The sequence below is a fragment of the Styela clava genome, chromosome 5 (genome assembly GCF_964204865.1).
Source record: "Styela clava chromosome 5, kaStyClav1.hap1.2, whole genome shotgun sequence".
NCBI lineage: Eukaryota > Metazoa > Chordata > Ascidiacea > Stolidobranchia > Styelidae > Styela > Styela clava.
This window is the reverse complement of record NC_135254.1, coordinates 11,976,574-12,001,504: the sequence shown is the minus strand read 5'-3', so window position 1 is coordinate 12,001,504 and position 24,931 is coordinate 11,976,574. Positions and strand designations below refer to the sequence as shown.

Here is a 24,931-nt window from a genome sequence, read left to right as displayed (position 1 = left end):
TCAGAGTTTAGGAAATTTTTTTATGAAACTACAGCAGTTTTTGAAAAACAGTTCAAAAAGAGTGTAAAACGAATTAGGGAAAGTTCTGAATATAATTTTTTCGGTGACCGTACATTTGAACCCACGTACATTTGAACCCATGTGTATATCCGCGGGTTCAATCAATATGCGGGTGCTGAAACCCATGGGTTAGGGTTAGTATGGGTTCAACTATCCGTACAACAAAAAAATTTCCATAGGTGCAATAGTATGCAGGTGCAATTGCCATGGGTTCAAATGTACGTGGGTTCAAATGTAATGGAACCAATTTTTTCACATGTTGATATACTTATTTTAACTCTTGAGCTTTGTGTGAACACCAATACCTCTAAAGCAATGGCATTTACTTTCTTCAACTTTTATTACTTATCGAAACCAATAATGCAAGGTGGTTTCCATTTGCTCTTGCACATTTCCAGGAATAGCAAGTAGGAACGAATTTGGCTTTCAATCTGAAATATTTCTCACGAAATCCAAACCAAGCGAATAACAAACTCAGGAAGTTGTTCAAATTAACAATCTGATTGAAATCGAAAAAGTTCTTCGGAATGAATTCTAGTTTATAAATCCTTTATTGCACAGTTTGCTCATATTTTTCGATTGCGGCAACCATTGCCGTGTCGAAGTAGAAGGAATATGGGTTCAATTTATCTCGGCGTCTTCACTGCAGTGCTATTATTACTTCAAACAAACGTAGCTCATGGGTAAGTGCATTTTTATTAAATTAGCATGAATGTTAAATAAATCTCACCTCAGGACTATAATCTTGGTTATAGGACGATCGCTTATAATTGATGATGATGCAACCTCGATAGATAAATCAGCTTGGTCAATTAGAAAAATTGGCAAAACCCGTATGCGTGAATATGGATGGTGACGAGATATACGTACAGCCAAAAATAAGCGCATACAGCCAGCCGTACATATACAGCTAATCGATTTTATGCATGTATGTCCGTGTATTTGATATCAAAGCGGTACTGAATTAGCGAAGGATTTGGATTAATCTCATGGCTAAGGAATGTTGATGTAGAAAAGAATTCCTACACATTCACATTGTAGGCCTACTGCGGTCCCGAGCAGCGTTCCCTCTAGGTCTAAGAGATTGCTTAGTAGGGAATGGAAGGCTATGTGAGCTCAAAAAAGGTCTGCGCGGAAAAATAGAAAAGTACAAAACATTTTAAACGAACACAGAATTGTCAATACTTATGAAGTGCGCGGCAAAATGAAAGTACTGAGCGGGGATTCTCGGCCAGCTGCGCGGCCGCACAGCTTGTAGAGGGAACGTTGGACTCCCGAGGCATTGCTTATTCATGAAGCGTGTCTAAATGTTGAATTTTAAAATTAAAAAAAAAATTAACTGAAATCAGTTTACAAATTTAAAAACGCTCTCTAACAGGCTAACAGCACGCTTATAATACTGTCATTTAATAACTTCAAATATATATACAAAACAAATTATAGTTTACCACAATCGTATTGAAGTTTTTTCAATTGTGACCAGTGACCACACTATGTCGAATATCACCTTTGGTATGCAGTAACGACATGACAATTTGGCCATTTGACTCACGAATCCTGGGACTAGGTGTGATTAAGGCGACCCCGAAATGCTTCATGTGCATTTATTCATCTTTTCGAGATTTCAACTGTGAATTTCCCCTGAAGTTTGACGGCCCCGTCGCTTGTTGTCGTGGTAAAATTTACATTGTAGCTTGTAGACCTTTGAAAATTCTATGACATTAAACATGGCTCGCTCTAAATTCAGTGCTTTAGTTTCTCGTCTTGTTGAGTGTCAGTGGCGGAAATATCTCTTTCAAAACATCGATACAATTAGTACCTGTGACTAATTTCTTCAGCGTGCCTCATTCATGTAGCCTATACCTAATTTTAAATTTCCCTATGTAAAATTATTTTCATTAAGTTGTAGTGCTATTGATTTATGAGCAAAAAACAATTACTATTTATTGTTTTGTTTTTGTTTAATATCATCAGGCAAACTTACTCCATCGTCCATCCGAAACTACTGCGAATTGATACGAATGAAAACTTCATCATAAATCTTCATGGTTACGGGAATGCTCTAGTAGATGTTTATGCCTCGCTCAAGGTAGAGTTTAATTCTTTTTAAATCGAAACCTATTATGTTTTAGTAGTTTTCAGCATACCGGTATTCACTTAATCAAGCATACACTTCCGTAAACAATATTGAGACGAGTCCGTGATAATTAGTAATATCACGCGCTGGTTCTGATTGAAAACTCGATCGTATTACAGTATAAACAGTAAAATATTCACCATATTTCAAATACTTTATTTTATATCATAATTTCAGGATTATCCGAGAGGGCAGGAATTTATTAACAGTACAAATCATCAAGAGAAAAGTGCTGGAGAACCGATCAGTTTTGCACTCAATGTAAGTTAGAATCTTACGGTTAATATTGGTATAGACCAGTGGTGGGCACTTTTTTTCAGTATAAGAGCCGCGTGAAGAAGTCAGAAATATGTGAGAGCCGCATAATTTTTGTAATTATTAATATTGGAGCTCATTAAAACCCTCCCACAGCCGGTAAGCCCATATGGGCTTTTCAACACTATTAAGGCTAGCGCATGGTAACCTACTGTTACTATCGCTCTTAGCTGTTTATTGACGTAATGCCCTGGTATGAGAGAAGCGATAAAACCTTCCAGCCGTGACGCAAAGTGCGGTATCGTATAAATAGCGTGGATTTCAAAATTGCCTGTCAGACGTCTGAAAATGTCGACTCAGCTCAGACAGGAAATACTCCTTTATAACGACTTATTATTGTTTTAGCATGTATTTTCAGTCATACTAACTATCCCTGACCATCCCTGGCGCTGTGTTGTTTTGATAAATATGATTTTGACTGCTCCATAGTTGGCAGAGGTATGGAGATTTTTTGTATGTAAAAAAAAAGTAAAATTAATGGTAATTTTAACGCGTAAATGTGCGTATGGGATTGTTTACGTCGTTCTACGCGCATTTCCGTCGAAAAAATTTAATTTTTTTGCATTGGGGGTGGTCTGTGCAGTAATAATAAGAGCTGTGACGTCATCAAAATCGGTAATTGGACCTTGAACTTGATAATACTGTAAATACAATTGTGAATTTCAAAGTAATAACCATTTATGCTATAATAGTCGTTTTGGTATTGTTATGTTAGGAAAAACTTGACGAAAACGTTGAAGAAAAAATTAATTAATTAGGAATTAATTATTTACCCTCTACTGTACACAGAATATCTCAAAGTTCAATTTTTTCTTAGAAATTTTTGAAATTTTTTTGCAAAAATTTTTTTTCGATGAGTGTGTTTTAAAGATATATTGCTGAATAGAACTCTAGCAGACGCTTTCAAAAAGCCATGAGTTAAGATTTAGGGCTTAATGGTTGACAAAAAAAAATAAGTTTAAAAATACCCATAAAATGGTCAGGGATTTGAGCTGTCCGAAGGTTAAAACATTTTTCATTGTAACTCTTACTTTAGTACCAATTTGGGAGATGCGCCTTGTGTAGTTCGGCGCGAAACCGGCGTTTGGGCTGCAACAACATCAGCGATGTTTTCCCCCCCAAAATACAGTCTGATGGGCGTTTGGCACGAGCAATATTCCCTGATATAACAAAACTAGCTTCAGCTACTGCATCGGATTCCTTGCCAAATGATATCATAAATTTCTGCTGTCTTTTTAGTAATCATTTAAAGTGAGTTAATCTGTGTTTTCTTACAGCTGATTTACGAGGGTAGTCTTATACGAAGTTTTTGTGATCGTTTCATGGTGCCGTTTAATATTGCTAACTTTATTCTGGCTTAGCAGCAGCTTATGATAGATTAAGCACAAAGGTTTATTTTCTTGATTAGCGAATTCGGCTTCTTTTTCCCATTCTGACTTGACAACTCTGTTCTTCGTATTTTCGCTTTTTACTTGAGGTCATATCGCACTCTAATTGAGATTAACCGCAATCAAGCTGCAATGCCGCCAACGCAGCAAGTTACATTTGACAATTGTGACGTGCGATTTGTCGCTTGACTGATATAAAATTCCCCGCCACCACGATTTTCATACTACTACTACGCTTTGACCACCGTTGTTATAGAACTATTAGTGTATAATGTCATTTATCATCGGTGGAATAGTGTCACGACCTTTTTTAAGTCTTGGAATATTCAAACTATATATTGCAAACATTTATAACACAGGTTCCAAGAGCTAAATTAGCTTCTGAAACAATTGCAAACAAGAGGGTCGAATTGCATGTTCGTATCACCATTCCGAATCATCCTCAAATTAACAAGAAAAAACTCATTTATTTGACCGGAGAAAGTGATTACATATTTGTGCAGACGGATAGACCAATTTATAAGTAAGTTGGGTTTTCTAGTGGCCTAATTTTACTTTGCGCAAGAAAGTTTTATTCTTTTTGAATGTTTCCAAAATAACTAATTATTGTGGCCGAAAGTATGAGTGGCGCACTAAAGTTTTGACCCCCCATTTGCTTTCTAAAAAGGTTTTATCACTCATGATCATGACTGTGCGAAAAAATCCGTTTATACAATATTAAATAAGTAACGAATGTTAGTAACTACGCGTAGGCACAATTTGGAATTTAATTCCCCAAAACGATAAAATTGTGGAACGCTGAGCTATACCTTCCTTCGATTTAATGGGTTCGATATTTCACGAAATATACTTTCGTGAGTTAAAATATATATATAAGATGGAAAACGACAATGTATGGACTTGGTAATTCAAAAAGATATTACAGATCAGCGGCGTTACTCAAATGTTCAACATTCAAACAAACACAAAATAGACAAGTTCCTAATATGGATATGCCACTATGATTGCCACTTATTAATATTCATTTTCCAGACCAGGCGAGAATGTTAGAATCCGGGTCATTCCTCTAAATTCAGAGATGCTTCCATTACGTCAAAATTTAATGGGAGGAGTTGAAAATATAGAAGTGTCTGTTCGGGTTCGTTCATTTTTAATATGATAAGTAAAAAAGTTTGCTACACGTTCTCTACTCTCGATATCACCAAATGACTGGAACAGTCTCCTTTCGTCTTCTTTAAGAATTACATATTGAAATCAATTGGTATTAGTTGCGGAGAAAAAAGAAGGAAAACAATAATCACAACAACAAAAAGATTATAAACAACAATTTAAAAATTGATCTATAGGTCCATTGCGTTTCCGATAATAAGCTTCAATTGAAGATTGTCTCAATTGTGTGTAAAAAATTATTGAGACTTTTTCTTGGCGATTAGAAACTATAATTATGGGTTTTTTCGCACGGGGTTCCAAAACAACAAATTGTGGAGAAATATTGTTAAATATTCTAAAATGGACATTGTTGATTTGATTGTGGTGCACAAATCCTACAGATTGTTTTTCAAGATCGCTCTGCGACCCCTGGTAATGATATGATAACTTTGTTTTTTCATAAGTACAGGAAAGAGATACGAGATTACAATAGTTGCGCATGTTTTCCCCAAACACCGAGCAGTCATTTGATAAAGTGTTTTATAAACTGAATTAAGAAGCACTGCTTTCTGCTGCCATCTATCTATACACACAAATTCTTTTGCAAATATTCAATAATTCCTAACCCAAAATGGCCCCGATGTACTTGTTATTTTTTCGTTTAAATGAGACCTGGCGTGAATGCTTGTTTAAGCGCATTTTGCAAAATTCATTTTCACCCGGACACATACCCAAACACTGACCATATTTTCAAAAGCACGTACGGCTAAGACTACTATTTATGAATTGCAATTTATACTTTTATGTTGTGTGTATTCGCTTGCTTTGCAGACTAAAGAAGGTGTCGGTATATGGAAGGAATATAGTAACTTCAGAAGTGATGCATTTGTGGCATCGACATATAAAATTCCAACTGATCCACCTTTGGGATCTTATTATGTAGTTGCCAAAGTTAATAACAGCGTGAGTATTTTGAAAATTCAACAAGACTAACAATGATGCTTACTCAGGTCTATGAATATTTTTCATTTACCAAACAAAAGTCGCTGAATCGAGACTACTTCTTGGTGTTTACAATGACTAAATCGCGAAATACTCACAAGTGTTTGTAATCAAGTCGTGATTATAGTATTGTTTTAATTCTGAAATTCTACCAATGAAACACTGCACGCTATGAGGAAAATATAACCTAAATTGCAAAATACTGACCAGCGTTTGAGCTATATTTCAAGGCTATTGTTCTATAATCTACATCGACATTTGAAACTTTTCATATCTAATGTAATATCTTGTTTTCAGCTCCATACATCAGAAGGTTCAGCTGAATTCAAAGTTGACAAATACGGTTGGTATGGATATGAAACACCGATATATATGAATATAATATCAAAAATTATACCTTTACCTACTTACATTTTATATATTTGATGATGGTGACTGGAAGTTTCACTTCGAATTCATGTATCAATACACATATAGGTTTGGTAATAGTGATCCCCAAACAAAAAAAACTTGTTTTTTAGCCATTTTTTCTTAGTAAAAAAATAGTTAGGGAGTTACCTTATAAATGAAAATAATGAGGAGGAAATATTTGTCAAGTGTAAATTTGATTAAACTTTCTTCTTTCAGTGCTACCAATGTATAAGGTGACAATAGACCTTGAACAAAGTTATGTCAGGCCAAACGGCAAAATTAAAGCAACAATAAAAGCAATGTATAGTTATGGTGAGCCTGTTGTGGGATTGTACGCGTTCTCTGCCAGTGTCGTTATTCCAGGGAGGCAGCCTGAGGAGATATACAAAAGGCCATCGAGTTATCGAAAACGAGTGAGTATATCTTACAAGAAATATGCTTAGCTATTATTAGAAACGCCAGTCGGTGCAATTTGCGTTACGTCCGCATACCGCGTAGGCAACGATTGCCTTTCAAATAGTAATTTTGTCAAATGTAGGGGCATCATATATATATATTACATTATTTACATTACAAACGTTTACATTTTTAAACTTCGTTAAAAAACTTATTATTTCATTTTCTTCATTGTTGTTGGCACATATAAGACTCGTAAACTTCAGCCTTGATTTGTCGATAAGCCTTAAGTGATTTTTTTTCAACAGCCCAAAGTATTACTAAATGGAGAAGCAGAAATTACAATTCCGGTTACAATTCCAGCTACACTTCCAGATATGACCTGGGAGAATTTAATAGCGGCAAAGGCGTCTGTTTCAGTCACTGTTTCTGTTATGGGTAAGTCAGATTGTGCGTGAAAATATCTACAAATAAAAAAAAAAATTTATTTGTGCTGATGACATTCACCATTTTTCAGAGCGATGTAACGGGATATCAAACTTTCAGTACGCTATGGACTTAAGCGTTTTTATGTTTATAAATATGTTTCTAGTATTCTGTCACAGGTGCTCACTATACTCAACAGCCAACGATATGATCTTCATTTTGTGTATTATCGTATGATGTTGAAGGAATGCACACAGAATTTACTGTCATTAATCGAATCTATAAATTTGCGATGTCGTTAATTTGTGGAGGGAATTCAATAGATCTCGTTAAAAAGTGAGAATGGATAGAAGGGCTCACTGCGAGAGAAATTATTGCTTTCAATCTTCAATGTAGGTAGAGGCCCGGATATCTAATCCACTCATGCAAGTCGACAATGAAAATTTTAATTGCAAAGAATCCACTTCCCGTAACGATCCAGAAAAATTAGCTTTCAGCGCTACTTATATTCGCAAATACGGGAAATTATATTTTACAGGTAAAGCCGAACAAACTTTTGAATCAGCTCAAAAAGATGGTATATTGATCACAAAGACACCATATCTTATTGATATGTCGCGAACGCCAAAATATTATGTTGGAGGATTGGAGCAAGATATCAATGTAACTTATGCTATTTGTTAGAATAGCTGTTTATCCAATATTTCAAACACAATCAATCAGTGTCGTCGAATAACATGCATTTATATATTTATGGCTTTATTTGTGTTTCTCTTTCTCGCGTTGACATACCATGCTGTTTTGAACTAAGCTACCTGTAAATTGGTGCTGCTTTCAAAAATATGAATGTAACTTACCTCCTCCTTCATAAAAATCTAATATGTTAAGTTACAACATAAATCTCTCTATGTTTCGCAGGTCATTGTGCGAGATATTGTCACAAAAAAAACTGTTCCGGGTGTTCGTGTTGTACTGGGTGAGCTAATAAATTAATATAATGAATTGCTTTATGATTTTTTAACTACTACTCGGTCTAGAATCAGGAATCACATTTGACTAATAAGATATGGAGAAGAAAGCGAACTTTTTTTTTACGAAATCTGACTGAAAACAAGCAATAATATACCAGTTTGACGTTTGGATTTTTGAAATTCTTCGAGACATATTACTAGTTTCTTCAATTGATAATTCGAGACAGATTTAGTCACGGGATTCGGCAAAATCACGCAAAGTTATTATAATCTCATATTTATATATTTGTAGGGAGTGGACAACATGGAAATACCGATGATGAAGGAACTGTGCAGATACCAATATTCACACCTACTTCAGGAAATCAGATTTCTGTAACAGTATGTCACTTTTTAACAGCAAATCGAGTATTATCATCCTTTGTAGGATATAGAATTCCTTCTAGCATTTTTGACACAGACGAGGAAAAATAACCCATTCCACACTAAACTACAGTTTCAATTAGCTACAGTTCACTTCTTCCACAATCCCATAATACTACTCCAAACTGCTGGAAAAGTCATGCAAAACACAGCGCAAAAAATATTCTTTATAAAGATGTTACCAATGGTATTGCTTAAGTATCTGCAGAATGCCTGAGTTCACATTATCTGACAATATTCACCAAAGGGTAAATTAACATGTTTACAAATGTGATGACCACTAAATTGTCTTTAACTGGATTTATTATTGTCATAAATCTAAGGTTAGAACCGATGACAGTCAAATTGACAATGATGATCAGGCGCAAAAAATTTTTACTTTGAATAGACATCAATCTGGCGCGGGATACTTACGATTGAGTGCCGATAGGTATTATTATTATTTATTTTTATTTATATTTATTATTATATTTATAGTTAGTAGCAATGAGCTATGCTCAAATATACGAACGAGAAGGTCAGGGGACTCTCCACTGTACCAGAAATAGGCGCCTGAATATACTGAAATTTGTCATTCGATTAAAAGCATCAAATCATATTCACATCACAAGGCAATCATGTCCGATAACTATTTTGCTCGCATATACTAAGACTGCTATACGCCCAGTTGGTATTATGTTGTACTTAGATACCTGCTGTATCAATGTAGATATATACGTGCTGTAAATAAGTGCTTTTGTGTGTGTTTATTAGACATACAATTCTAATCGCCCGCATCCAAATATTCCAATAATAAAATAACTCCAAAAACACTTTATTCAGTAAAATTATATGCTTATCCATTTATTTTTCAGTCATGCTACAGTGGGTCAAAACTTGTATGTCAAATTCCGCGCAAGGGGAGCCAACCCAACAGAGATTTTTTATTTGGTACGGTGTAAACCCTTTAGTATTCAAACTTGTTGTTTCCATTCCTATTGTTAAAGATTGTTAAAAACTTTTTAGTAAAAAGAAAGTGAAAGGAATGAATCATTTATTATCTCTGCAAAAGTACATATCATTAGTGAGTGAAAAACTTGAAACGACAAAATATATCAGTATACGTTATACAATTATTAAGGATTGCTTTCTTGAAATCATAGGTTTTGTCAAAAGGAAGAATTATACTTTCCGGAAAGCATAGTCGCAGTTCTTCAGCAAGGGAATCAAGTCAAGCTATTACTATTACAAGAAAAATGTCACCCAGTATTAGAGTGGTCGCTTACTTCATGAATAGCAACAATATGGTGTCCGATTCGCTGTCTGTTGACATCGATGACGTTTGTATAAGTGAAGTACGTATAAATAAACTAGCCAAGTTTGCCAACCTATAGAACTAATGTTGAAAGTAGTGTACGTGGGGCATATTGTAGAAAATCTCTTTGTGCGAACAAATCGGATTAACTTTTTCGGCATCATTAAACTTTGGTGATGAGTGATAATGTTGATTCTTTTAATTAAAAAAAATTCAAATTCCTTCACAATTGCAGGAATTGGCAATCTCGGTAGACAAAACAGAAATTGAACCGGGTCAAACAGTGGCTATCAGCTATAAAGGTAAGCCGACATTTAGAAATAAAGACGCAAAAATATTCGAGTTCCGATTATTCATAATCGTAATTTGAAGTAAAATGTATTTTGAAACTTGTCCTAAAAATATGGCGTTTTTCATGAAGAATAATGAAGTACATTTCTCAATTTTCAAGGTGAGCCAAGGGCGATGATTGGGACCTCTGCTGTTGACAGATCTGCATATTATCTCAATGAGAAGGGGCGACTCAATCGCCATAAAATGTTTCATGAAATGGAATCTTTCGACATGGGTTGCTCCGTTGCTGGTGGAAGCAATGGACTAAATGTTTTCCAGGTCAGAGGATCGATATGATAACAAATTGCAGATGTTGTTATTTTTTTGTAGAAAATTGTGCAATTAGGAATAGTAACAACGAATAATATAACGTATATTGGATATAACGGATATCATTGTTTTATCAAAATAAATTTGAGACTTCAAACATTAACTCAACTTGCAATGTGTGCGCGTATAGTATTATTTTTGTGACCTTTTTAAACTGCGAAAAAGTGGTCTGTTGCACCCGGAGTTTAACAAGAGTAGCCAGCCTATGATTGAAATAACAACACAAACAGTTCAAACAGAATTAACAAATGTCTTGTGTGTTATCAAGTACCGATGTTGAAAAGAAATTAGGCTATAGTATATACATCAAATTTTAGGAAGCAGGGTTGTCATTTGCATCATCATCGGTTTCTTCGCCAACACAGTCTAACATAACTTGTCCAGATAAAACCTCATCTAGAAAAAGAAAGAAGAGAGGTGCTTCAACAATACAGCAAGGCGAGTAACTTCATTATAGTTGAAAAAATATGTTACCTGTGTTTCTACGATGGAATTTAGTTTATCAATGCGACAAAGCGGTCAATATGCGACTGGAAATCTGTTTACCATACAAATGTATGTTTCGAGAAAAGTGTTTTCGAAGTGATGCGGAAGTTATTGACTTCAACAATGTTACAATACTAAGAACTCTTGGAACTTGCAACTTTCGAATTGTGTATATTGTAATTGGCTGCTGTATTGTAATACTGTTGTTTTGCTTTGAGTTAAAATGCCATTGATTCTCAATTCAATGTGCAGTACAAACAATGACAAAGTAACATTATATTTGTGTTTACACTGTAATCGAATAAGTTAGAAACACTTTGCATTCGTTGATTTCCACTAATAAAATATGAACCATTCTCCTGGAATACAGGTTGGGTTTATTGTAGTTTCTCATCGGGTTATGAAACCGACAAATCACACGTTAACTTTATATATATATAATTATATAGTTACAAGTCATGATGAGCTATTGCGTCGGATATGTAAGCGTGATGGCCGACAGGAAAATCTTGCTAACGAAACATGTGAAGAGCGAAAACTGAGAATTTTGAAATTGGACTGGAATTCTTCGGACACAAATATATGTACTGGTGCATTTCTTGAAGGTTGTGAATTGGGAGAATTTATAAGGTTTGTTTTTCTCTAAATCCTATTTAGAGGATATTATTATTAAGTTTGTACTACCTATTATCTGATTTACGTCAACTCTGTCCCAAATTAAACACGCTTATTGATATGTAATTGCCAAACCCGTTTTCTTTCATGCTCAGTCCTGCTCCGGACGAAGTACCGAGTAATAAAATCCAGTAGATATTTTTTGCCTCTATGAGGCACTTCCGCCACTGTTTACTCTTCACAAAGGTAATAATATTATTGTACAAAAATGGACCGGGTTGGTACAAAACCAGTATATAGCCTATGAATCATTTCTTAGACTTTGACTTCATCCTTTTCTAGAGATTTTCTTCAAAAAGGAAAGGAGACACAAAGGAGTAGTAGCTCTCATCAAGGCATTGACGTCGCTTCACAGCAACGTCAGATGAAAAGGACTAACTTTGAAGAAGGATGGTTATGGAACACTGAAGTTCTTTCGTATGCGTATTTATTGAATTGAAATTAATGGAATTTAATAAATACGACGCATTTCAATGATTGATAACTCCCCGTTATGAGCACACAAATTACTAGAAGTTTTATTTTCGTTTACAAATATTGATGATAAATGCAATAATATTTAGATATATATAAATGAGGTCAATGATTAGAAAATTGTTTCTCGTCATAAATTTCCGGTCTGTTCCTCAGGCTATCCACAATTTTTGTTATGTGAATGCTTTTGCAAATATTGTTCGTGTATTTTATATTGATATCATATGTTATTTACGTGACAGCGCAGCATAACGCGGTCTTTCTACATTTTATTTTTATCAGAGGTGGAGGAAAGTTTTCTCATACACAGCGACCACCTCACAGCATAACGACTTATGACATTGATGCCTTGTCTGTTCATAATACTGAAGGTGTGTATCCGTAGTTGATGAGAATAAGGAAATATAAAAAGACTTGAGAATGTAAAAAAACTTCTCAAAGCTTATTCAAAGTGCTTCGTGAATCTTTTAATAATAAAATATGCAAAATACTGGAAAGTGATTGTTGTTGTGTCAATTAAATTACAAAATGTACAAACCTAAAGATCAATTGAGTACATGTTATCACTAGAAGAAATCCGAATGTCACACCACGAAGTAGATGAAATTAGCTGGCCATAAATTCGAGTGGATTGGACGTATCAAATGAATGTTATGTGTGGATTAAATTAATCACAACTAAGATCTCTATCCCCCGAAAACCGTTGATTTTTTGTTCCAATCAAATTTCCAACATTCTTTATTTTTGCGTACACTGTTCTTCTTAACTTGTGGTTTTTTTTTCATTTCCATGATATCCAAATTTCGATATGTCTGCTACGTAGCAACCTCTGTGAATGTGAATCAAAGTTCTCCTATTTATTCTCGTGGTATATGGATGGAAATTAGCCATAAAAACGATCTTCCCATAAATTTACTTCTACATAATATTATATTTTCAGGATTTTGTGTAGCAAAACCAGCTGAACTCAAAGTTTTCAAAGACTTTTTTGTGCAGCTTTATCTTCCTTATTCTGTCAAAATAATGGAACAAGTTCAAATCAGAGCTGCTTTTTTCAATTATCACCCAACAGAAGATAGAGAGGTAGCGCTTTTATTACTTAACAATTAATGAGTAGCAAAATACTGTTTTATATTAGGTTCTCGATCACAAATTCATGCTACATATACAGACATGTTATAATAACCACAACTTCTATCCATCTAGCGAATATGAAGCCAATACAACCCTTGGGTCAGTTGATTCAAATTGCCTCTCTTGCATGCAATAATGAAAAAACTTCAAGTTTTCTTCTTGACTTTTGGAGATATTCATTTTTGGTGATATTTTCTGGTCGCATTTAAACGACTGTTGTTATATTTTAGTATTATTTTGGAATAATTCTTTCTGCACCGAACAATTCAGTAAAACAGTCCGTACTCTCAATTCGTGAAGAATAATTAAAACAGTTTAAAGTAGGTAAAAGAAATTATTGGTCTGAGATTTTCATTCAACTGAACTATACAACAGAATACCGTAATAAAGTCTTTACCTTGCGGAGAAAAAATTTTTATTGCCAGAAATAAAATAACGGCGTAGTGATATAGTTTGAGCAATACACTGACGCAAAATTTTATTTGGTTTCAGGTGGAATTGAGAATAAAAGGGGACAGGCATCTTTGTACCCAGTACACTGCAGGTAAGAGTTGCTCTTTCTGTTTTAAAATATTTGATCAATTCAATTTTCCAAACAATGTTAAAATGGACTTAACTTGCCTAGATTAATTTCTCCTTTTGATATGTTTGTCCACATGCCGTGAATTAAAATTAAATCAAAAATTTTATTTGCTTCGACGATGAGGAGGACATAAATAAACATAAAATAGGTGTTATGCTGGTAATTTCAGGAAATTTATAAAAGGTAGAAATGAAATAAGTCAATCGGTTACGCATATCCGAGCGAAACCCTAATTTCTATTTTATTCGGGAAGATGCGACATGTCTAAACCTAACATTGTTGGCTATTTTATTATCTTTTTCACATTGTTACCTTGGTTTTAGGAACCTGGTCTGATGTTGCATCTCTAACTGTTGAAAAGCAATCCAGCAAGTCCATTGTGTTTTCTGCAATTCCACTATCCATTCCTGAGGAAGGATACACTGAAATAGAATTAGAAGTCCTATCAATGGATTTTATCAGAAGAAAATTAAAAATAGAGGTCAGGGTACATTATTAATATTTATCTCTTATCTTAATACATCCCATCGATTGCGAAGTAAGGCACTAGCAAAGAGTAAATTTAATGATTCGAATTTGTGAAATTAAAAGACCGTACGATGATTTGATTCTTATCATCGTAGTAAATTGCTTATAATGAAAAAGTGATGCAGCACTCCTGAACAACTCATAAGATTTCAATAATTACCGAGTTTAGAGCTTATACTACCATTAATAACCAAGTATTTATTCTATATTCAATATATGAGGTAATACAATATCTTGCTTTTCCATGTACAAATCAAGTACTATGTTAATATAATTTCGATCTTGGATCTTTGAAAAAAACTTTTTTCATTTCTTTCCTGAAATAAATCTTTCTTTATTTGTTGTTGCAGCCATCTGGTACTGAGGAAGAATTCTCGGGTTCTTTGTCACTAGATCCGGAACGATCGAATCAACAGATCAACCTGGAGTTTCCCGATGATAACGTGATTCCTGGAACTAAAAAATGCTGGATATATGGGCATAGTGAGATTTTACAATATTGTGTAATGCATGGAAACGAAAAAAATTCTAAAAAAGATGATATGAAAACTCACAAAAATTCCGATGATTTTTTGACAATGATGCAAATATATTGAAATGTATTGTATGTATGGGACCGGCCAAGTTCACATAAAGTTAAATGAATTTCGAAAATTCACATAATGTATTCTAGGAACACATAATTGGTTACATATTTTTTGTTGATGCTTAAACAGATGTTCGAACAAAAACAAAATTAGGAAGTGTTTGAAATCACCAGTTTGAACTGAATGTTATAAAATGACATACAATTAGATATAGACATCTCACGTTTGGAGATGCATAATTAAGACTTTGAGACGCTAATTAGGAGTAAATACAGCACAGTAGTAATATATTTCACCAATTACTTGTTTTTGATTTTACAAATTGTTTTCCGCTGAATGCATGTCTTTGAAACGCATTTGAAATTTTTTTAGTGAGTTATCTGGGACCGTTATTGCAATTTGATCCAATATCAGAAACGCCGCAAAATTTGGACAATTCAATCAGTCTCCCCCATGGATGCGGAGAACAAAACATGAAAAGTGTGGGACCGAATGTATTTGTGTTCAATTATCTCAAATTTATTCGAGACCCAAAGCCCTCCGAACAAGCACAAATAAAGACATTCATAATAGATGGTAAGTCATGAATAGAAATCGCAAAAACCCACTCAAACTTTTGAAGATGTAGAATTTTTTTAAAATGATAGTAAGAGCATATAAAAAATACCATTTTCGCAACTACTATGCGTCATTTCTTGCTTATGTATTTAATGATGGTCGGTTTGCATTAGTGTGCTTCGTCATCGTAAGTGTACGACAAGCCAAAAGTAACCTTTGGGTTAATCATCTTCCTATCACAATCATCTTACTTACAATTTATTTATCACCTTGAGTTATGTAGAAACACTTCGTATCCACAATAAAAGTATACAATGGCGGAACTTTATTTTGTATTGTTTACCTTTTTTTTATACCTACCATAGTCTTTTAAAAAAAATATTTGTTGCAATGTTCAGGATACACAAGACAGCAAAGTCACAGGAACAATGGTAAATGGGCAATTTGGAGTTACTACGCTCCTACTATCTGGTAAGAACGTGACACACATTAACTTATTTTCAGGACTATTTCTAGATCTGGACGAGGTCAGTGATTGTTTGAGACGTCACTCACGAATGAGTTTTTGTTTTTCATTTCTATGGTCGAATTCCTGAATTGAGTGATTTTTTATTCAATATTATTAGAAAATCGTCTTTTGAAATATGATTTTTCATTAAACCATTATTTTCATTTCCTCCCAGGTTGAATGCGTACGTTAACAAAGTGTTCTTGCACTCTCGGGAAGTGTGGTCCGAGATGGATATAAGGCCGATTTGTACTTCATTAGACTGGATTGAAAAACAACAAAAACCAAATGGAGCATTTTCTGAACAGGCACATTCGAGACATTATTGGGTTAATGTAAGTATTTAATAACCACCACTAAACTTCACATTTTTCCTATTTTCTATTTCTACGTGTTTTGCTTTGATTTTTAATATTACTAATTTGTTTTCAGGTTGCGGAAGGCGGTGAGGTTGCACTAACAGCATACGTTCTTATTAGTGTAGCTGAAACTTATGTGGAATGTCCTGAGAAATCATTGAATAGTCGGATTAATACAATGATGTATGATCATGACTTGTAGACACATTTTTGCACCTGTAGAAAGTACTTTAATAGGCATAAAATAAGCAACAAAAATTATTATTTTTAAATTTCAAACATGATCACAATATTCAACAAGACCGATCGTTGTTACCAGTACGTTAAAACTTTAGCTGTCCAGCTGAGCACTGAGTTTTGTGAAAAGATTGACTGAAAAGAGTATCGGAAAGCAGATATGCGTATCGGAATACCGTGCTCATCTATTATAATGAAAGTGTCATAACAAAATAAAATAAAACGGTAACATTATGATGTGAAAAATGCCATATAAATAAAAAATAGAAAAAAGGTTGACAGTCGTTTGAAATACATTAGTCCATTAGTAAATTGGAACAGAGATTTTTTCTCATCAGCAATTAGAAAATCCAATAACAACAAATTAACGGAACGATCTATAGGTCAACTTTACTTTTATTAAATCACCAGTTGTTTCAATTCCCCAACTTAGAAAAAAATTATTAATGATGTGTTGTCTTTTCAGGAGAAAAGCAGAAACATATCTTCGTGGGGTACCGAATCCCGATATACCCTATACAGCTGCAATTACCGCTTATGCTCTAGCGTTGGCAGATTCCAGACACCCTGCAACTCTAGCTGCAAATCGAAAGCAAGTAGCAATTTATGAATAGCGTAATAGATTTTTATGTCATTAAAAAAATATATTTATCTCAGGCTTCTGAATTTGAAACGACAAAACGGTGATGAAATATTTTGGAAGGGTCCACAACAATCTAATCGAAACATACCAACTTGGAGACGTAGGAAGCAAACACCAATTGATATAGAAACTACAGCCTACGCACTGTTGGCCCAAGTGAAACTGGCACAAGAAGGTATCATAGGCTATATTATTATTACAATTGAACCCGCTATAAAATAACACTATTCCCACTCTAGACCTGTGACTTTTCATAACCGTTCCCTCTCTTTTTCTCTAGAAAATGGTTTTATTTTTTCTTGTAGAACTGATGTGCTATTTAGTATTAATATTCTTGTTACCAATGTTACGGCTAGAGTTCACATATAGCGCCGTCCGCTAGATGCCATCGCTTCGTATTTTCTCCCCCAGTTTTCCTAGATATGAATATCTGTGGCATTTACTCAAAGAATAAGGATCAGGCATAGTCTGAATAATAGTAGTTTGCAAGGTTTGTTTGCAATAGTAATTGCAAGGTGTGTTTATGAGGTGATTTAATTGTGCTTGAAAATATTTTTGTTCATTTACAATTTGAACATAAATTCGTTTTCTCCAATAAACAGGTAGCGACATTAACCAAGGTACAATTCAGATGATCAACAGCATTGCACGATGGATGGTGAATCAGCAAAATGATCGAGGTGGTTTTCAGTCATCTCAAACAACTGTAGTTGCCATACAATCTATGACAGAATATGCCAAATGGATTGAAGATGCAGTAAGGATAAAATATCCACTCCACGTTGATTTTTCTTTTTTCGTCAGAAAAATTGAATAAGAATTTATGATATTTTATGCTTAAAAAAAATTAAAAAAATGAAATGAAATCAAACCGTGGTTTTCTAGTATATATACAAAAATCAAATTTGGGGCATCGTTCAATTTTACAATTACACCATTTTGGTTTTCACATGAAGATCGAAATGTTATTGATGATTGTTCAACAACTGCCTATGAAAGGTCATGTGCCCAATGGTACCGAGTAAATAAATTCTAAATTATAACTATAACTTTTAAAATGACGTCTACTCCCATATCAGATGCACCTGTCGAATAGTTTATATTCCTTCACTTCAAAATAAAAATAGACGATAATCCATTTTTCTTCTAGTGTGTTGTTATTCAAACTTATTTTTCTTTAAGCTTTTGCCATGTCAGTAATAGTAAAATAGAAAATGGATCTACTATGAACTCGTATATTTTATAAGGAACCACAGCCGAGGAATCCCCATCTTAATATTGTACTAACTGCGCCTGGAAATCAGGAATGGAGGAGAGGTTTGCCATTTAACATAGATGAAAGACATGAATTTTATCGCAAAGAGTTAGAGGTTCCTGCGGAAGTTATTCGGGAAACTCGCGTCATTCAAGTTGCTGTTCCAAGAGGTCAACACGAATATGTTTTTATCATTTATAAATTTTCTGAAATTTGTTTATCAAATATCATAATATAATTAAGACTTGGCATTTCGAATTGACTACTTAAATATTTGAATCGATTCAGATAAAAAGTTCGAATTACTGCCATCATGTTTTTCATTTAGCCGCCAAATGTCAGGTGGAATTTCTCCATTTTATTAAAGCGATATTTTTACAATGGAATTCTTGCACATGACTGTTCTTTCGAATTAGTTATTAATGAAACACGTTTTTTATTGTATGCGAAAGTTTGCCAAACTGGCTGAATTCGCGTTTTCAGTAATTTTTGTGCGTGGAGGACACATCACAATTAAAAAAAAAGTAACGTACAATTGAATATCTTTCTGAAGTATTCGAGATTCGTTTGAAAAAATATTCTATTCTGAAATCATTGGATCAGTGAAAATGCCCAGCCCTTAAGATAATAGCGTCATTTTTCTCTCCATACAGCAACTTTTATACTATTTCTGCTAGATATTTCGTTGCAACTTTTCGATTTTATAAAACAGGCGAAGGTCGAGGCACTTTGTCCTATCGGTGCATCTACAGACAAACCTCAGATTCCGAAGTCTGTGACTTCAACATCATTGCAACAACAGAACTGGTTGGGCATATGGCAGAGGATGGGGAAGGAGAGGCCGCGCCGGGAGAAGGAAAAAACGTTTTCAAATTAGTGGTGCGAAAGTGTTTTGTTGCTTGCATATACATATTTTTTGCGGAGTTTTTCAACAAATTTTCATATATCAATTATTTCCTCACTTTGTGAAATCTTTTCCGCCAAATTTGCAAGACAGTTTTGACCATATTAAGCCATGTGTCAACCATTGGCGATACCGACATGCTTAAAATGCAATCAGTCTTAAAAACGACATCTGTTATTGAGGGCATTCGTATTTTTAGTAAGTCTCTCACATTTTTCTCGATCTTATTCCAGTTGGATATTCAAAAGCTATCTGATGGTGATTCAGGCATGGCAATAATAGATATCGGATTAATATCTGGCTTAGTGCCAATTGAATCAACTCTGGATGCAATAAAAATTGGCAATACTGTAGATGGCCTCAGTAAGTAAATACACTTTCCTAACTTCCCACAGACAAATATATCCACTGCGTGAGACTTACCTAATACAAAAAGATGCATACGGACATTTCGGATCCGGGCGCTTTATTCATCAATTGTAAACTAATTTTGAATAGATTACCTTGGAGAATAGATTTACCTTAAGTATCAAATTAAAAAATTTAGTGAAAGACTATATTAGGGATTAGAAGTTTGTTTGTTTTAAATGACTCTCATTTTCATTCGATATGATTGCCTTATAGGTAAACCATGATTATTTCTTAATTATCTATAACATGAATTATTGTTAACTAATATTCATCATTCTGAATAGATTGTATTAATATAAACGAAATATAAGAGCATGAATTATAAGGTTGCAAAGACAATTCATCACTCATCTGCAATGGTGAACAAATACACAAAGGTTTTTAATATTCCAGTTGACGATTATGAAATCCATGACGAAAAAGTTATCATTTATGTTGAGAAGATTCCAAATCAAAGCAAAGATTCTTTAACACTTGGGTTTAAATTACAAGAGGCAGTGGCCGTGAAAGGAGCAAGCCCGGCTAAGATTGTCGTGTATGATTATTACAAGCCAGACGAGGTTTGATGATATTTATTGTGATTAGAATCACATTTATCTATATAGCAGAGGTATTAAAGTATATTGTACAATACAGTAATCTAGATTCTAGAAGTTATTCAATCAAGCTACAAAAGTGCATCTAATTCCTCATGGCTGATTATTGTGCGTCAAACATCGTCAAACTGCTAATTAATTTGCGTCAAACAACTTAAAAAACAACTTGTAATTTTGTGAGACATAGCAGCATGTAGAAAAGAAGAAATGTTTTCAATGATTACTGTATATTTTGACTTCGTATTCCTATAGCAGGTTAAATTCACTGTTACTGACATTTGGTTAACCAATAATCCAAGTCCTGCATCTTGCTAACCAATTATTGTGTGAGATTTGAATAAATCTGCACGTATTGAGGTTTACTTTTTTTCAATACATGTTTTCTACATTGAAAGAATTTCCTTCAGTTGAAAACTTTCTTGGTTCTAGGTCACCTGTAGCAAGTCCTACTCTCTACCAGGTGGGTCACCAACGATCCGAACAAGTTGCTCTGCGACCTCTATTGACGATTCTACTCAACAAATTTGTAAATGCGCGGAAGGTGCTTGTCCAACTTGCAGGTAATATTATTAGCGATTTAGTTTGAAAATCTGTCAATGAATTATCGGGAATATAAAATTGTTCATGCAAACACAAAATTTGTTTACAGCTCAATCGCACAAAATCCTATTTTGTCATAATCACAGACATTTGCTGACCATTTTTAGCGATTGCTGTTTAAACGAGAACTGCCCAACTAGTTCGATCTGAATAGGACTCTGTTCAAGGAGCAGTTTACACGCCATAGTTACTGGGTCTTAAACTACCTATATCTAATTTATTCAAAATATATACAATATTATTCCGTTTTTATCGCTTGAACTGCACTGTTGCTATTCGAACAGAACAAGAGAAGAACAACTTGTTAAAACTTGCGCAACAACTAATCGCTCACCCGATTGTCACGACCTACACCGAAGCATATGCGGCAGGTAATATATAATTCAAAAATTCTTCAGAAGATGAAATTCAATTTAAATAAATCTTTCATTATTTCAAACACAAAAAATGTAGATAGTTGTTGATGTTGTTAGTTGTGATATTCATCTCGCTATTGTACTGTGTTGTCAAGTAATTCCAAAAATAGGGCTCTCTGTTAGACCAGAATTAATTCGCGTAAGGATTGGGAGTTTCGTGCTACCTTCATGCTTTCTGTTAGTTTGTAAAGTGTTTCAATATTTACAAATTAAAAGCGAATATGCCGCTATTGGTAATTAAAGCGTATAAACTCCAACACAGTATAAGCACAAGAGACTATAGTTGAAACAATATTTATTTATATTTCTTTCAGAAATTACGGATTTTTTGTCAATGTTACTGAAGTAGACATTCATAGTATGCCACAATTTGTCAAAATGACTGCTGTTGTTGAAGAAGTTATTCACAGAAGGTGTAAGTGATTTGAGGTTTCGATCAGACAGAGAGTAGATTCACCGAACGAAAACTAATAATTTAAGATGCTTTATGGAGTCTATACTAATGATGCAATAATTGCTTCTTGTATTACTATATAAGCGCTGAAGAAAAATTCATTCTCCAAGAACTCAATGGATTGAATTACGTTGAGTTCGAACCCACTTTTATTGTTTTTAATATAAATACATTCTGGACAAAGTTGTTATAATTTTGATATTATCAAATTATCAGTAACCAATGTTTTTGTAGTGGTCTTTGATTGTAATATAACTTTATTACTTTCACATTATAGTTGCCTGTACATCAAATTGCATTTAATTTATTTGTGGCATGCATGGTTAGGATTTATTGCATTTTTACACTTTAAATTATCCTTTTTAGCTGAGGATTCTAATGTCGCAAGGAACAGAATAAGGACATTTATTATTCGTAAAGATTGTTTCGATAGATGCTCTGTGAATGACGTTTCTGTAAAGATCCTTAGTGTGAGACATTATATATTGTTTATAATATTCATTTCATATCTCTTTATGTTAGCCTTCGCGCCGAATACATATCATGAAGTATATTCAAAACATCAGATATTCCCATATAATATATACTTTCTGTTTGTGACAAGGGTATACAATACATTGTTACAGTATATGTACAAATAATGTTTGTAGTGTATAAAAATTGACGGATCTGGTGAGACCATTGATCCTCGTGAAGGATATTAATTTTGCAACTCCAAATAGAAACGTTTGATGGTATCGTAAATGTGTGTAAGTCGAATATATAAAAAGGTTGGAAAATAACCATAAAGATCCCTGCAATATCCAGTTAATATTATATGTATATATATTTATGCACACGTCCTCAAACACTGTGTGTACGGATGGTCAATGAGGAATTGCTAATTGCTAGAACTGACAGTTGCAACTCATTTTAACAGGACTCAAATTATTTTGCTGCCGGAAGATCATATTTAGTCCGAGGCAGGGAACCGGAAAAAATTGTCAAATCTAGTGGCGGGAATAGGTACTGTACGGGGATTACAACTTACCTTATTATTTTTTTAACAACATTGATTTCAATGCTCATGTTTTGTAAAATAGTACTAAGAAGCAATGAACGAAGATTTGATGAGTAACCGGTACCGGTAGCTTATACGACTTACGCTGAAATGTGTCCTCTAATCATTTAAATCGAATCAAAATTGCAAATCAAGTTTCACTGCAGTGTAATTTCACATCGATACGGTAAGACCGTACCGCGATAGTGAGAACCGACTTTGTCACAAAATATGGCGGATTTGTTTGAAGAAATTTAACAATGTCCGCAAGATTCGTCAAAATCGCAACTTAGCAAAACGACCCATTTCCAATTGGTGACTAATAATGAATTACCAGTAAATCGGGTTCGACTGTTCCGAATATGTTTACGACTTATCGGAACTTAATAATATCGGTAACTTTTCCTAACAGTATTCCATTTGTTTCAGATTCGATTATTATTTCGATAAAGATGCCGTAATTGAAAGAACTCTGTCGAGAGATAAGTGCGAGAAGTTTGAAAAATTCCGCGTCGAGTGCAAGGGACAGAGGAAGAAAAGCCCAAAATGCAAAAGCAAACTTCAAAAACTTAGAATTTGTGACAATCAGGAGGATATGAGACAAAAGGTCATCGAAGGTTGCGATTGAGGTTAGGCCTGCTGTAAATATATTTTATGCTTCTAACATGTGTATTATGTATGAGCACTAACAAGTATGATACAAAATTCAACTTCCAATTGAACTGAGCTATCTACAAAAATTTGACAACTATCTTATGCCTCCAAGAGTGGATAAAAATCGGAGTTATCGTAATATAGCTTACTCTCACAATTAGTTCAATATATCATGAAAGGTAAATTAGTAAAACTAGTTCATTGAGTAAAAATTTTTGCTGTTTTCCTGAATAAGCATCTTGGGTCAAATATTAGTTTTTATGGTACTTTGACTTTTCTATGCCAATAACAAAAAAATTAATTATTTGGTATCAGCAAAAACATTTCACCAATTAAACTTCATGTGATCGAGTTTCAATAATTTATTTTCAAAATTTTATCTTCTATTGCTGAAAAAAGCTGTAATTTTTTAATTTCATTATATTTCAGGTTCATGGTCTGCTGATATAACACCGATTGTCCCCATATCTACGATTAGGTTCTACGTATTCATGATTTACCTTCTTTTTTTTATTGCATTTCCATTGATTGCCGATTCATACATACACATTCAAACCTTGATAACGAGAAGCTACTACAAATCCAGCTCTATATCTGTCTGATTTATTATTTTAGAATCTGTATTATTTTTTCATCCAAAATTTAAACCACGGACTTTCCAAAAAATGAGGATCCTTTATCAATATCGTTGATTTCAGGTTTACCTCGAGGCCTCATATATGTCCTAATAAAATAGAATAAACGGAATGAGAGCTATGTTGATCAGGTATTTTGTTATCTGCTTTACCTCGATACGGTTTGAGCTTAATAGCTATTTTCATTACAAGTAGATTCATATAAAAATGACGTTTTGGGCAAAATTCTTTTTGTTTGAGTCAAATGGAAATATTACCGTCATAATACCGTAGTTATTACAATCATCCTATCAAAAACTAATCACAACATTTGCTGAATAAAATTCTGACTGCATCAAGTTGTTGCAGCAGTATCATTGTTGGTTTTGTTTGTTCTGTACTTTAAAAAAAGTTGTTGTAAGTTCAAAACTTTATTTAACTTGAAAATTTAATTCGCTTGATATTCGATTTAATTCGCTTGATATTCGCTTGAAAAAACCTTTTCAATACAATATTCAATGATCAGGTAATGGAAAATTCGACTGCATACCATCATCTAATGAAAATCTTATATAATGAAC

The 24,931-nt window shown here is 33.9% G+C and overlaps 1 protein-coding gene across 1 annotated transcript; it reads left to right on the top strand.

Moving 5' to 3' along the window:
* The first annotated feature begins 589 nt into the window (after positions 1–589).
* LOC120344170 (A.superbus venom factor 1-like) lies at positions 590–24,727 on the top strand. The gene is made up of 43 exons (XM_039413277.2): positions 590–743; positions 2,035–2,149; positions 2,375–2,458; positions 4,260–4,423; positions 4,933–5,038; positions 5,881–6,012; positions 6,349–6,394; positions 6,679–6,875; positions 7,167–7,296; positions 7,823–7,947; positions 8,203–8,260; positions 8,548–8,636; positions 9,002–9,108; positions 9,533–9,608; positions 9,821–10,012; positions 10,208–10,274; positions 10,424–10,584; positions 10,953–11,073; positions 11,571–11,751; positions 12,079–12,213; positions 12,553–12,641; positions 13,211–13,353; positions 13,897–13,948; positions 14,311–14,468; positions 14,866–14,998; positions 15,475–15,678; positions 16,059–16,131; positions 16,344–16,503; positions 16,601–16,710; positions 17,231–17,356; positions 17,422–17,582; positions 18,010–18,164; positions 18,655–18,832; positions 19,375–19,541; positions 19,800–19,929; positions 20,371–20,537; positions 21,003–21,133; positions 21,458–21,544; positions 21,904–22,004; positions 22,410–22,513; positions 22,963–23,048; positions 23,512–23,711; positions 24,166–24,727. Exons 1-42 carry the CDS (start codon positions 676–678, stop codon positions 23,708–23,710), a joined length of 5,268 nt encoding a protein of 1,755 aa, XP_039269211.2. The 5' UTR covers positions 590–675; the 3' UTR covers position 23,711; positions 24,166–24,727.
* The last annotated feature ends 204 nt before the right edge of the window (positions 24,728–24,931 follow it).